Consider the following 16311-nt stretch of genomic DNA (forward strand, 5'->3'; position numbering starts at 1 on the left):
TAGTTAGAAAATTTTGCTTGGCAAGATCATACTGGGGTGGGAATGGGCCTGTGTGTGGAAAAGGGACTTAAGGAATGTTCCTACCATTAGTCTGAAGCAGTAGAGTCCAGCGATGGGAATTTGCTCTGGGAGGTAGATCTTGCTGTAAACCTTTCAAGATTAGATATGAGGCACTGACATATGACAAATGAAACCACTGAGAGAGTGAGTTGCATGAGCTAATGATTTTCAATCTTTAATCAGGCACCTACCTTGGCATAAGATATTAGATTTGAGTAAATAAATACCTTTAAGGCTCAGGGTCAAAGCTTTGATGGGAATTTTGCTGAGGAGAATAGAGCAGGAGGGAAGTTGAGGAAGAAAAATGTTATCTGCTCTTCATTCACAGCATTGAGCTAACAGGGACAAACCCTGGCACCTTTGCTAGTTTGAGTGGCACCTCGCTTCAAGTGGGAAGCTGCTCAAGATACCACGCAGACAGACATACCTCTGTGAAAGTCAGACCATGCTGGCTTGTTGGCAACTGGAATACTCCACTGCATCTGGGTGGAAAGAGAGAAAAAAGTTGCTTAGAATCTGCTTAGTTTGGGCCTTGTATTCCCTGACCTCCAAGTTTTTGGGCACAATTTTATACCCACAGCTGACTGTGGGCACACAAATTATAGCATTCAGGAATTTAACTACCTGATGATTGGGCCTGTGCTCAGTGTTGTAACCCCAAGCATTCCACATTCATGAGAGAAGCCTCCAAAAAAATAAAAAAAACCTGAAGAGATCAGCTTCAAGATCATGAATTAATACTTCTTGAAACTTCTGCTTTTTGTGAGACTGTGTGGCTTGCATTTGCAAGTTCTTCCACTATCATAAACAGTGGGAACCTTTGAAAAAATACAGCAGTGAAATCAGATTTCTGTACAGCAAAATCACTCATGAAACTGGACCTTCAGAAAGACAAAACCAAAAAGAGAAATCACGGCTTAGGATAAAGTTGCTGGACATTGTACTACAGAGGATGCCAGGCAGTGCTGTGTATAAATGGCAGCATCTCAACCAAATTCGCACACAGAGACAAACATACACACACACATCCGTATATAAATGTACGTATACAAAGATATCCCTACAACACCAGAATGGTTGATATCTTTGTCTGTCAGGAACAAAGATATTTTCTGTTGTACTAGGGAAGCACATCAATGATAGAGATGAAGGCTCCTTGGAACAGTGTCCAGTGTGTTGAACCCACACAAGAATAAGGAGTCTCACAAGCTTCACCTCCTCCCACTCTCTGAGCAAGTTACTGACTTGGCCTTTTCAACCAAATAACAGACATAAAAAATACACACAGAACATGACAAAACATTACTTTCCACCAAGATTTACTACTTGGGGAAAAGAGGAGCATGAATCAGATGTGGCAAACCTATCCCATTGGGAATGCGTTCCTGGAAGTCCTTAGATCTTAGTACTATTTGGCGAAGGTGTAGAAAATGTTGCCTCCATCTACCTTTTGTTACGGATTTTGCTGCAATTCTTGTGGCTGCAACTGAATGTTGACTAGTGGTTGAGAAAGCTGTAGAAACAGGCTAGTTTAAAAAAAAACATATTTCAGCAATATCAAGCAAATCTTACAAACACTTTTATACCTCTCTACATGCACATCTAAATACCAATAGAATATATTAACCCCGTTTTGTGGAACAGGATTGGAATCTTGTCTGTGGGTCTTTGAAAAATCACGTCCTTTTGCACAGGCAGAAAGTAGAAATAGAGGAGACCATGGAGACACCAAAAAGATGCTGGAGTTTTTCACAGGGCATTCCTCTATTCATTGATACTGAAATGCTGCATTTTCTTTTCTAGAGTAGTTGCAGCTATAGGAACTTCTTTAACCTGGTAAACCTTCCTGGAAATCAAATTTTCTGTCTCTGATAGGTTAACTTGACCTTGACCTGGGAAAAACCTGTGGTTCCAGAAGGTGTAAGGTATTGAAAAGGATGCTCAGTTGTCTTGTACTTGCTAGTGTATGTTGGCAAGGGAGAATTAAAACCAAATATTCTCTTTAATATTGAAACCCCAGAAGCTGGGGAAAAAACAAAATGTACAATTTAAGTGAAACTCGAACAACTCAGGAGGGTGCCCTCTATTTGCAGGGATAACCAGATCTGTACAGCTTTTATTTTAAGGCCAGTTTCTTAAGCAGTAAGCATTTTTTGCTCCCTTCTACTTCATTATGCCATTGTACTCAGATTTCGGCCCTTTTATCCTTTGCCCATTTCAGTCATGTTCTGGGATCTGCAATGAAACCACTGCAGGAGATGGTCTGCAGCATCAGTAATGCTTTAAGACAAGCTCGGTAGCTCATATTTCTTTGTTAGCATCCCATTGCAAAGGGGAAAGATCAGTTTGCTTTGTTCTTAGGCCTTGATTTTCATAAGCTAATGATGACTGTGGATGTAATTATGGTCAGGCTTCAGTGGTAGCACAAGGGCAAAAAACCAGAAAGGCGCTTCCACTAGGCTGGTTTCCCCTCTACCATGCACAGGGAGTGGGAGTGCATCTGCCTGTCTTTCCCCAGGCATACACCCGTGCCCAGGGAAGGAGGGATGCACCAGCCATAACACAGCTTGGCTGAAGCAGAAGCAGGAGGTGGAGCATGATCCTGAGCACCCAACAGTTTGGGTCCCTTCTAGGGAACATCTGATGCTGGATTAACCTCCTTGAGATCAACCTGCTCTATCAATAGCAATAAATGCTCCCATTTCTTTTCAGCTTACAGCTGAGCAGGACCCTTTAGTAGATTTATCCTCTAATGTTGCACAGTCACTGCTTCAGCGTAAAAAATATCTGAACCCTTGCATGATAGTCAGGTAGATGTTGCAAAGAGTGCTGTTTTAAAGGGGATGGTATGCTCTGTGGGTTGAATAGTTAATAGGTATTGCCACTGCCAGTATAGGCAACATTTTTCATTAAGCAGTGAACACAAATGCCTATTCAGTCACACAGTATATGTTAAAGCTGTGATATTAAAACTGCTCAATTTTTTTAAATGCCTTTTGAGCATTACTGAAAGCAATTAAGATTAAATATTCTGAATCACTTAAGAAAACATTTTTTTCCTGTTTTCAAAATGAAAATGGTTTGAAGTGTGTTTTTTTTTTAAGTCACTGCAGTCTTATGAGTTACTTTGGCTGTAAAGACACGTCTTCTGAAATTTAAGTAAACATTGTCCAATGTTTGGAAACAGAATGAAAACGTTTTCTAACAAAATGATAAAACACTGCATTTCCAACCAGGCACCATGTAAAACAAAATGTGTTATAAGCATTCTGCTTGGTGCTGAGAAGATCTGTAAGCATGCATTCAAAAAAATTTCAACCAGCAGTCATGAATATTTATACGAACTAACAGACAGATTTAGGCAAGTTTGCAATATCATTTTCTTGCAGTAACAATATGCAAATGTCTGTACACACAGGTTCTTGAAGAGAGAATGAAATTAGAGTGCAAGTGTCATGGAGTTTCAGGTTCCTGTACAACTAAGACCTGCTGGACCACACTTCCTAAATTCAGGGAGATTGGATACATTTTGAAAGAGAAATACAACGCTGCAGTGCAAGTGGAGGTGGTACGAGCCAGTAGACTAAGACAGCCAACCTTCCTGAAGATCAAGCAGATTAAGAGTTACCAGAAACCCATGGAAACAGATTTAGTGTATATCGAAAAGTCACCCAACTACTGTGAGGAAGATGCTTCCACAGGGAGTGTCGGTACCCAGGGACGACTCTGCAACCGTACCTCACCCAATGCAGATGGGTGTGACATGATGTGCTGTGGAAGAGGGTACAACACACACCAGTACACCAAGGTGTGGCAATGTAATTGCAAATTCCACTGGTGCTGCTTTGTGAAGTGCAACACGTGTAGTGAGCGGACAGAGGTGTTCACCTGCAAATAATGGCGTCATGTGCAAACAGAACCAATCACCATGAGTGAAGAAAGTGGAGTACAACCAACGATGACAGCATCATTTTGCACATCTAATCTTCTTTGGGAAAAGAACCCCAAACACCATCACAACAACCACTCCCTCCCCACTACTTACACTTCAAAGGATGGTGCATTTTTGGTGGCTGGCTGTTGTAACTGCTTTGGAAACAAGGGCAACAGGATTAAGGTGATGTTGACAAACACATGAAACTTTTTTTTAAAACTACAATCTGGGTGTTGCAGATTTTCTTGTGTTTTAAGTTATACATATCAGAGAAGATGATCGCTTTGCAGCTCCCATGAAATATAAAAGAAAAAGACACTTCCTCCTATTTTACAACAACAAAACCACCAAGCCCTGTGCAAATAAAGACTTTTTTTTTTTTTTTAAAGTAAATGAAATCTTCACTGACTAGAACACAGCAGGCTTGCTGCAAAATGCTAAATTTCTATGAAAGCAGGTAAAAAGAAAACAACTGGTAGGGAGACAAAATCTATGGCGGAAATACTCCACTATCAGTTTGGAAAAAATAACATTCACAAAATTACATCAGCTGCCAGTGACACTGGAACTCTTTGAATGAATGTTAGAAATAATTATTTATGTTTTTAATAGTATCAAAAAATTCTAAGCACTAACGGGTAGCTATGTCTTAATTCTGTACTAAATGTAAACTTATTGGAACTCTGACTTTATGACTTTTGTATTTGGTTCTCCCTAAGTTCTTCAATGCTACTGATCTGTTGTCACTCCACTATTAGAGTTCAATTACTGTAGGCCTTAAGCAATTACCAGAATTGAGCAGAAAGATCATGCGAAACTGTGGTTACAAATGCTTGATAAAGACTTTTCCCACTTGCCTCCTGATTAGGAATGACTCTTTTTAGACTCAGGCTTGAGGCATGGAGCACCTGCTCTCACCTCCTTGTAGGGAGTTTTAGGATACAAAGACATGCTTCGACAAATATCAAAGGTTTTGCTTTGCTGTTAAACGCACTGGCAGAATCTTTCAAGCATTGTGTTTTGCCTTTACTGGTTGAAAGTTAATATTACCAGTAGCTTTAAATAACTTATGCTCAGCATGAACTGAGAAGTTAATAAAAATATGGTAGCTAAGCTCTAGGTTGCTGCAACCTGTGAGCTGTGGTGGTTTCATGAACATGAGAAAGCTAAAATATGGGTTAGTCTGTGTTGTCGTTATTCAAAGGTTGGAAATAACATACCCCATGGTAAATACATGAATGTTAAGGAAGAAGCTGACTTTTTACACCAGCACTCAATTCTAATTTACACACCTTTTCCCTATGAGAGATTTAAAGAAAGTCCTCAGATATTTTACTACTGTAAAATCTAGTGTTTGTAAACCCAAGAGTCAGATATGCCCACTTATAACACAGTGCATTTAAGCACATAAATGTTTGCTTGTAGCAAGGGTCCCTACCTGATTTTCTGAAAAATGGGATTAAAAATTTCCTAACATCTGCATATCTGCATTTATAGATTTTGTTTCATTTTATTACTTTTATTCAGGGGCTGCACAGCCATGGGCCCTCCCCACCTGACATGGGAGCACTTGCCACACCACACGGTGCCCTTGGGGCAAGGGGCCGATGGAGCTACTGCTCCACCAGCTCCTATGCTGGATATGTGAATGAGCCAGGATTACCTCCGTATTTTATGGGCCTGCATTATCAAAGGTAACTAAATACTTGGGGACCTTCATTGAAACACTCATGAAGACCTGCCTTTCTGACCCTAAGCACTTACCTGCTGAAAATCAGAGCCCTTTGATGAGCCTGCCATGGAGCAATCCAAAGTTGAAAAGCTCATTTTTTATATTGTGGCTGTTGGTTTCTAAATGCCAACCATGATGTGAACAACCCCATAGAAGTCAACAGGGGCCCTCCAAAATGCTAGATCACTTCATATACTTTAAGTCCCTTTGATTCATGGGTATTGTTGCTGAACAGTAGTGATATCCTGTACTTTCACTACATTCTTGACAGGAAGCAAATAAAGCTCCCAAGCACAGTAATGCACAGTCTTATGGTACTAGATACTGTAAATATATTAGAATAGTATTTGTTAAGTACAATTGAGGAATCCAATTAAGTTATATTATTGTATATCGTTTAAATGTCTATAGAGTATTTTAAATTATTGTGAACTACACTGCGTTAAAAAAAAAAAGGTTATATATTATAACACCAACCACTCCGAAAAGTGGACCAAAGTGACACTTTCTTTTTTTTACATGCCCCTATTTCAAATAGCTTTGTCAGCTACTGAAATACCATGATAACAGTGCTACGATTCAATGAGCTGTCTAGAATATAATGTTTCAGAGCACCCTATACAATTTTTGTTTGTGTGGGTACTGTATGGCACAAAGCAGGGGATGACCATGGGAATGCATGGACTTGAAACTTTGTCCCAGGAAAAAACAGGTTTGGTCAGAAAACACCATTACCACTAATGTACTGAAACATTCCCCCCCAAATGGCAACCTTAATGAAGGTGTCTATGAACAGAAGTGGGTTACACACAACTTTATTTTAAAAGATGTAGTTTGATGTCAAAGAACTGTGACAATACAGGTTTGAATGCAACCAGCAACACAACATGGTTTAACCACATCTTAGCCATGACAAAACTCATAATACTGTACATTATTAAAGAATTTAAGAGCAAAGATCAATTTGTTTACTATGTTAATATTTTATGGGAAACAGAAAACAAAAGATAAAATGTGTGTCCATTAAAACTTACTTTATTCCCCTTCTAGTTCCCTTTCTTTTTGTTTGTCGTTCATTTAGAAAAAAGAAAGAAAACATCAAGGCTCTATGCAAAAGCTGTTTGTGTGGAGGCTTCTCTGGAAGACAAATGATGGGCAGATTTCAAGTCCAAAGCAGTTTTTGTGTTTTGTGAGAAATAATAGTGAACTGTGTTTGGTATCACAGTCCAAAGTCAGCTACCTACACCAGTAGTACTAGAGAAATTGGCACAAGCACCACCAACCTTGCTATTACCAGAGACTTTGGCTGGCTCAAATGAGAAAAACATAAATGTTTTGTGACATAAAATGTGGCATCCAACACCAAAATGGTTCTTGATCCATGAACCTCACATAACAAATTAGTGAACAGAGACGAGTAAGAAAGAGACGTAGAGGAGCAGCTTGAAGACTCTGACTTCAGCACTTGCACATGTTCCAGTTCACTCAAGCAAGTTATGGACACATCTGAAAACCCTACCTGAATCTGTATCTGAAATATTTTACAGCATTTACCTTGATCAGAATAGTAGCAACCTCTTTGATACTGAGAATAGTGTCTTCCTATAAGAAATCTAAAAAAATGTACAACCTTTGTTGTATTTGCCTCAGGGAAGATATCCAACTATAGATAAAGGTATAGCCAAATTCCACATGAACTAAGTCCAAAATAACTTCATTAAAATTAACTGAGTTGGCCTGGGTTTATAGCAGCATAAGTACGTACAGCATTTTATCCATGGATGCCAAAGAAAACACTACACCTTCTTTCTAATTACATCATGGGAAACTTGTTAATAGAGCTGAAGTATTTTTTATAGCAAATGGTACTATTACATTTGTTTCTATAATGATATCTGGAAAATAGATGACATTCATCAAAGGTTTGTAAATGTTTTAACAAACCTAAAGCATGTTGCAAGTAGGTCACTTAAAGTTTTAAACATATTTTCATGGATTTCTTTCTTAGTTTAAGGTCAAAACCCCAAAGTGATACTGAACATAACAAATCAAGACCTTCCCTTGTACCATCTTTCCCATGAAAATAGCACATATGCCTTTCACTATTGAAGGCACAATTGATGTTCAACACAGAAAATGCTTTCTATAAAGCTACAGATAATTTGCATTCATAGTGATTTTCATAACTGGACAGAATGACTACACGTTTCCTTTCCAATCTTCCAGACCTTTTGTTGCAATGACAGTTCCCACAGTATAGTAAAGACCCAATATTCTTCTCTCTGAGTGACTGCCACAATGAGATGCAGGATATACACAGCTAAAACCATGTATAAGGAAAAAAAAATCAAAGTTGGAAAAGCAGGGGAAATTGTAAGCAATTTCAGTTTATGACACTGTGATATTGTAAGAAACCTTCTGCATGCAAAACAAGCATTGTTGTAGGCTGAACCCACAAAAGCTTTTCCCCTCAAATCCAAAGTTCTCATCTGCATCTCTACACATTCCGACTGTTTCATTGGAGAACAAACATGCCCAATGGCTGGCAAGTATTTGTTATTATATTATTATTTTGGTGTTATACTTGCTATTAGGAAATTGTAGGGGATCATTATCTGACAGGGGACATGAAGTTGCAAATTTCAAATCTGCATCTCATTTTTTAAATAAAGATCCAGGGTGTTTTTGCCCTGCACATTCTTGCAGTACAGGCCCATGTGCTTTAAAAGACTTGTTTGGTGAGGAATGAAGACGTCAGTTTACACACAATACATGATTGTTGTTTGCACGGTGTTGCACAGAGCACTGAAGCAGAGGGAATACTACTGCTGTAAATTCAAAATCTTTAGTTGTGCTGTTTTTACTGAAAGCAATAGACTAGGTATTATCTATTTGGACACCCTAGTGCGATTCCATTTCATACAATGGTCCTTTCCATAAGTTGGTACTATGAAATGCCAAAAAATTTGGAACAATAAAGTGCCAGGTCCTCTCATTCACGTTGTAAACAGACCATACGTTCAATACAGAACCAGCTTAATGACAATTAAACTTATTCATAGGTATTAAAAACAATTAACACATTTGTTTCATAGGCGATCCCAAACAAATGACACTGCAACAGACATTGGAAATATTTGCATTGAAAGTTAGCTATATGATTAGCCTCTGCCTTCATTTGCCCAGAAATGTAGGGGAAAGCCAGCATTTTAGATCCCACACAACTAAAAGGAATTCCCAAGGAGATTACAAGATTTTGATCTTATTGTTTAATTCCTGTGGCTGAGAATGAAAAGGAGCATTCCCTCAAGCTTTGGGTAAAAAGAAAACCAAAGGCATTTTGAAGACTATTCACACCACTCAACTCAAAAGACAGGCTAAGTAAGCTGACAGCCTCTCTAGACTTCCTCAATAGGGAGAGCAAACTTGCTCTGGGGGAGGCATTAGATAACCTCTGACAGAACCTCTTTTCCTTCTCAACTGGAGAAAAACCCCAGGGAGACACACCGGATAATTTATCCACTGAAATTAAGTACCAAAAATTGTGTCATGTGAACGAAATCCCATTTCCACTCTACCATCTGCCTCAGCTGCTCTTGGGCACTAATTATATTTTCCTTAGTTATTTTTTTCTCCTTTTTTTAACTGCAAGCTCTATTATTTTATGTATTGTGGAATAGATACTCCATTATGTCAGTGAAATTGGCTTTGCTTTTCCTTTTTACTGCCACCCTGTTCTCGTCTCTTCCAACTGATCTCCAACTCCTGATTTTATGCATGAACTATTTCCCCACAGAAATTATTTCAAAGAGAATTCTAAAAAGCCAGACTATTATCCTGTGATTTGATGAAGCAGTTTCCTACAAAGCAGCTTATTTATGATTTTGACTTCCTCTTAATGTATGCACTGTGCAGAGAAATCTAATCCGAATGGTGAATGTTTAATAGTATTATGATACTGGTTGTGAAGGATCCTAACGGGTGTGCACTGCAATGCTCCCTTAGTTATTTCATTGGAGTGCATCCAGGCTGCTGTTCAGCTCATCAGGCTATGCCGAAAGGCTCTTGCAGCAGCTGAATCCCAATTACCTGCATGGATTGCACCCTGCCATTAAAGCTGAGTTCAGCCTCCAGGTTAGGCTTGCTAAAAGGGCAGTGAAATTTAACTGTCACGCATTTTCTGTAGTGCTAGCCATCACACAGAATATGGTTACTTGTCTCAACACCTTTCTGAGGTATTATATGCTTTAAAGATAAAGAAATATATACTTAGCAGTACTCATAAAAATTAGCATACCAACACAGAAGAAAAAAAAGCACTCCTCAAATTGCATCATATATCCCAAACTGAACACTTATCACACATGTATTTCCACACACATGTAAAAATATATGTAAATATATTTAAAAAAAATATGTGTTGGCATATCTGAAAAATACACACGGCAGATATTCAGAGCAATTTCCCTCCTCAATATTTCCCTTTTCAAAGAGAGTGGATTTTGTGGCCTCTTACCGAAACAGAGGGATACAAATTTTCCACATTTCCTTCCAGATGTACTATGTCAGCAGCACCATAATAACACCTGATAGTACTTCTTTCTTTCATTTGTAGGTCTTTTTGTTTGTAGGTCTCCAAGAAAAGAAGAAAAGTTCTCATTTTGCAATGGGAGAAAGTAGAGATACGTGAAACCTTTTTCCTCCTTCACCTAGTCAGGAATAGGAGGCAGCCTAATTTAGTTCTAAATCACTTGCCAAAGGCCCTAGTAGAAAAAAAAAATCAAGAGTTAGGGCCACAACTCAGATGTTCTGGTTTTCAGTCTGGGGCTGTCATCACTAGCTCTACCCACCCTTGTTACTGCAATGCACAGGAGTGTTGTGATGAATATACATTTATTGGCAAGCACCTCACAAACCTTCTTCCTTATCTCTCTCTTTAAAAGATAAGCTACTTAATATTTGCCCCTGGCTGGTATCAACAAATGTGTCATGATATGCACTTACTTTGCACCCATGTTAACCTTTTGAGCAGACGCAGCACTTTCAGTCAGAAAATCATCACCGGTATGCTCTGTTAGTACATTTACAGTAATGAGTCAGATAAATGCTTTCTGTTTTTAAAAGGGTAGAAGCAATGCAGCAGGACAGGTTTGTCCACCCACTGCATTTTGTTCCAGCAATTCTGGCACAGAGCTGCATCTGGGATCAAATAGTCTTAGGAAGCCAACATGCCAAGCTTGAACAGTAGACTAATGTAAATATATAATGGCGTGGGAAAAAATCTTTTGTTTGTTAATTTTAGGTGATACAGAATATCTGTTGTTCAGGACAAGGAACCGGAGAACTGTTGGATTAGGTTCAGCAATACCCAGCTGTCTTTCTTTTTTTTTTCCCTGGTGCATAGGTTGCTTTCCTCTCTGTGCATTTGTATGTGTGCATACATGCAGAGGGACTTAGGAAGCACTTAACTAGGTCAATGCGTTAATAAACTTTTAATTTTATGGACAAAAGAGAGGGGTAGAAAAAATAAAAAGCATTTAGTGGGAATCTAAGAAAGAAATACCTGGAGATGAGTTGCAGCAGCATGGTAAGAAAATATGTGCTTTGGAAGTTTCAGCTGACTACCTAATCCAAACCACTCCTGGAGGAAGGAGAAGGAATGAGGAAGTCAGTTTGCGGTCACCAGCTTCTCTGCCTATGATATCCAGTACATAATTATTACAGGGCTACAGTTCAGCCAGCTTTTGACAAATGAACTACCAAGAGTTTTCTCTGCATGTTTTCTATTCAAGTGTGTTTAGTCATAAATACTTGGTTCTAATGGCATTTTCTTAGTCAAACAGAGCCACTCCTAAGCATTGATAATACATTTTATTCTTGGTATAAGCCTCTGAACAAGATTCTTTTATTCTGGTTGAAGGTTTTTTACAGAAGTAGAATATCCTGGATTTTTTCCACCCACACCAATTCTGACTACTTATACACCCAGTGCTATTCATCTCCAGACGCTTTGCAACAGTCCATATATTCTGCACTGAAAAGTTTCCATGAAATAGAAATAGCCACTGTGGTAGCCAACAAAATTATCAAATTAATTTTATAAGAAAAAAAAGTAATAGCAAAAGGACACAGGCATCAGGTCAGGACACCAGGTTTCCTGGTTCCCAATGACTTTACTCATACTCAGATTCTCTAGTCTTCAGGTTCATGAAACAGAAAATCCTGAGTGCATGTAATGCACCCATTTGCTCATCTAGAGGCATCTCCATTTTAAAGGTCCCTGTAAATACCAAGTTTTCGTCCCAAAGATATGAAGTAGGAAGCAATGAGCCATAAACAATCCCTGGTAGTGCTACCCTATGATTTGACTGTATTTGCAAACTTAATGCTGAAATTATAATTATGAATTATTGAACCATTTTTGTAGGTTTTTGACTCTGTATGAAAAATTCATGTATACGTAAAACACATCTAGTGAAAGTACCAGCACTGACAATTTTTACTTTCAGGTACTCCTGAAATTTTCTCCCCATCACTAACTGCTCACCAGCAAAGAGAACATATAGAAATCTTTAAAAAAAACCTCAAAACCAAAACCCAGTCAAATAGATGTTTTTCCAAGGACCTGCATTTGCTCTCCTTTAAAACCATTACCGACAGTTTTCTGTTTAAAACCTTTTGCATTCAAGAGATGCCTCTTTTCCCTAGATGGTTCACTTAAGCTTCTTTCTCTACTTCAGCTTTTTAGTTAGCTACACTCCCTCACAGTCTGATGCCTGTTCAAATGTCTACTCAAGCTGAGACAGATCCAAAAAGTGCTTGTAGAGGGTGTTGGCCACAGTCCTGAAAGCCTTTCTGCTGGCGCTTCAGAGCACTGAAGTGTTTGCCTGCTCCCATCGTCTCCAGCTGAAAGAGAAGGGAACTGAGTTTACCCTTCAACCGTGAATGACTGCAGGGTAAGACACATCAATTTAAGGAGCAGTACTCAAGCTCCTGGCCTGAAACTTGTCAAAGGTCGTGGTTTCCACCAAAACTTGAGGATGCTGTGACCTAAATGAGAGGGTTTTCTAAGTCCAGCTTCAAAACTTATTAAATCCCTCTGACTATTGAACACCTCATCTTAAACATCCCATTTCATTTCTGAAAATTCTGAAACATGTTTTGCTTTAAAGCTTTGCTTTTAGCACAATTCCCATGTTTTACCACCCTTCAGTAATTCAGCTATTGAAAATAGACCTCTCAACAAGGGATTTTCAGGATTAGTCTTAAACTGATAACATAGCTCACACACTCAACAGAAGCACCAGGAAGAAGAAAAAAGCCAAACAAACCATAAAAGCAGTCCCATAAAGATTAAAATATTGAAAGAAGTGAAACGATGAAGTCTGTGACAAACCATAATTTTGGCACATGCCCTATTCAGTATGTAATTGTAACAATCACGAGGCTGGCATGGTTGCATACATCCATATTCATGAATAGTTTTCAGGGTTCATTTTTGTGTGCGTGTGTGTGTGATGAGAAAATAATTTTACTCCTAGCTTAAGGAGTATGTTATCTTTTTGAACATTTCTGTTCGAGTAATGCCCATAATCTTTCTTTCCTCCTACCTCAGGTAAAAAACCTGACCATGTGATCATGGTGTTTTGTATTTCAGTTGCAAAAGAAGACGGCTCCTTCTTTTTCGTCTCTCTAAGCCTTCTCAGATGTACACTATATATTGTAAGATGTCATTCTTCCAAGTTCAGACATCTGAAACAAACAAATCTGGAATGTACCATCATCTTCTTCTCAGGTGAATATGTAAAGCCAAAAGGTGTTAAGAGCAATTCTGTAAGACAGTGGAAATATTAAAAAAAAAAAAAAAACCTACACAGAAAAATATGATGTTACTGGGTGGACCTAAGATCTCATTTCTGAAATACTGCCCAATGGCTAGCTAGTCTCCCCTTTTTCTTCATCCAAAAAACCTTCATAAAACTCAATCCTGAGGTCAGGTGTAACAGCAGACGTGTCAGGGAGACCAAATCAAACCTGGGAAGCCATGGAGCATATGCCAGGTGTAGCAATGCACAGACTTAGAAGGCTTTTTAACAACACCACAGCCATTTGCAAAACAGTTATACTTGTACCACTCATCAGATCATAGGCAATTTATGTCTGGAGTTATTTTCAGCCATGAAAAGTGCTTGACTTCACCACACCATTGGGCAGTGACTACTTCTGCATCCTCTGGGGGAGGAGAGGGCAGAAGGCAAATCTCCAGAACTTAACTTTGAGAGCTACATTCAAACAACTGGAAAACGAGCACTGTGGCACTGGTGTGCTCATTTCTCCTTATCATGTCACCAGCTCAGGAGAACACCTGGGGGCAAGCAATGGAGAAATTATTTAAGAGAGATGCAGTTGGTGCTGAAGCACATTCTCAGGTAACACTGCTCGCTACTGAATCCCACAATATTTAGCCTCTGTTATTTGGAAAGCCTGGTGTCATAGTTGATTTCCTGATGCTTTATCAAAAGCCATTGGTGTCTTTCTTTCCAAGACCAGCAACAAACCTGTGCAAAATAAACACACTTCCATGACAGTGTGCTGTTACACATCTTCAGCATGGGTTGTGGAGTCACAACAAGAGGCGAACAAATAAACACCCACCCCCCCCCCACCTGATAAAGAAATTATTCCACTTGTGTCATTTTGGCGATGGCATGTGTCAGGAAATCAAAGGCAGATCCCATCCACCCTGGGGACTGGACTGGGATTGCTGCCCTGGGTAGGCTGCTCTGCAACTAGCAAACAGCCATGGCATGGGCTGAGGAGCCAGAGAGGCATAAGCCCAACCTTCAGCACACCTCACTGCCTTGCTTGCAACTCACGCTGAGGAGATCATGTTTGCATACTCAGGGCATGAATAAAGGCGAATTTTTCCAAACTATTTTAATGTAAATACAGGGGCGTCCACAGCTAACCAGCATGGCAGTTTGACTGGGATGGCTGCCAAGGAACAAATTTAATGCAGTGTATTTCATTTACTCCCAAACAATGGGTAAATGGCACTCTTTTGCTGTTTAAATGGCATACCCACCACTGTCTACGTGTCTGCCCACAGGTGTTATGCAGTACGAACACTTACCGTCTGTTAACATAAAATTGTTCACTTGTGTTTGCTTCCCTCTTCCAGCCTGGCTGCTAAGCCTATCAAAGGTCCCAAGCTAAACAAGTACAAACACCACTCGCAAAGTGTGTAGGCAGCAATTAAAGCACACCGAGGTAGGGTGCAGCGTTTTAATCACACTGGCTGATGGCCAAGGAGCTGCAGAAGTGAACCGTGCTTCCCCAGCCATGAAGAAGGAAGGAGGAGGAATTCCCTTCGTGCCTCTAACATGTTGCTATCTACACTACTCCTTCACTTCAGAGCTGCACCCTTGTCTGCACCTTTTTACCTGCTGGGACATTTACATTCTGGGACAAAACCCCAGTAGACTAATGATGATGGGCAGAAAAAAAAAATCTGTTAATTCTCTAAGGCTTTCTCTCTAGTACATGTATACATTACAATAAGGAAATAAATTCAGCTCATGTAGTTTTCCCTTTGGATGTAAATGTGGACTTTCAGCTTTCTGCTTGCTGTTTGAATGCTGTGAAATAACTAGAAGTGCATCCTGGATATTAGCATACAAACAGTATGTATAATTCAGTCTAAATGAAATTGTTTATAAACATCAAAACATTATTTATGGCTCTCTCTCATACACACACGTCACCATGGAAACAAGGTAATTGCTATACTATTAGGATGCAATTTCTCTGTGCAGTGAGGGAGAATGGCAATTTATCTGCATCTGGGTGGTTTCACGTTACTCTTTGTGGTCACAGATCTCCCCTCCAAAGCTTCTTTGGGATGTGAAATTAGTTTTGATTACTGAAGAAAAGATTAGATCAATATAAGAGTGAGACGATTTGAAACAGAAAAGCACATGTGAAAACACTGCAATTATTGCACAGGAGTGACATGAGCTATTCAGTGATGGGGATTCAAAGACAAACCGAGGAATTTCAAGCCCAGTTGAAGGTCACTGTAGGCCAGCATTTCCCATCTCGCCTTTGCCGATGGTCAGTGGTTGCTGCCATCTGCTTGCCAGCCTAAATGATTACTGATTACAGATTCAAAAGGTAAAAAAAAAAAAGGCATGAAGAGTTATCCTTGTTTATAACCTTTCTAGTAAGGTCAGGGATTAAATGGACCAGAGATTTTTTTTTTCCTCTTGAAACAAAACAGAGAATACACAGTACCAATACTTAAAGATAATGAGAGCTTTATTAGAAGAATATAGGAGAAGAGTTTCTAAAGGACAGATATGCCTGCATATAGAGATAGGCATCTACTGAGATTTTTTAAAAATATAAGTAAGAATGCGAGGTGTTAAGACCACTGCTTTCTATCTTGCACTTGAAATGGAGGCTGTGATGCAAAGAAACATATTTTTAGCCTTAATAATGTTAATGGCAAGATTGTCACACATTGGCAAAAACAGTTTCCTACTTGATCATCCCTGCATAAAAAGAGCACTTTAAGAGAGCTAAC

General features: G+C 39.2%; 1 protein-coding gene across 5 annotated transcripts in view; it reads left to right on the plus strand.

Moving 5' to 3' along the window:
- The window catches only part of WNT7B (Wnt family member 7B), a 97628-nt gene extending 90853 nt beyond the window's left edge, over positions 1-6775 (plus strand). For all 5 annotated transcript variants that reach the window (XM_061358419.1, XM_061358410.1, XM_061358434.1 and 2 more), the window contains exon 4: positions 3479-6775. In XM_061358419.1, coding sequence (XP_061214403.1) covers positions 3479-3958 — 480 coding nt within the window. In that variant the 3' untranslated portion in view covers positions 3959-6775. The remainder of the gene's footprint in view (positions 1-3478) is intronic.
- The last annotated feature ends 9536 nt before the right edge of the window (positions 6776-16311 follow it).

This window comes from Neopsephotus bourkii, unplaced genomic scaffold (genome assembly GCF_033783945.1).
Source record: "Neopsephotus bourkii isolate Nb327-2 ecotype Australia unplaced genomic scaffold, CSIRO-AGI_Nbou_v1 NB_107, whole genome shotgun sequence".
NCBI classification, from domain to species: Eukaryota; Metazoa; Chordata; class Aves; order Psittaciformes; family Psittacidae; genus Neopsephotus; species Neopsephotus bourkii.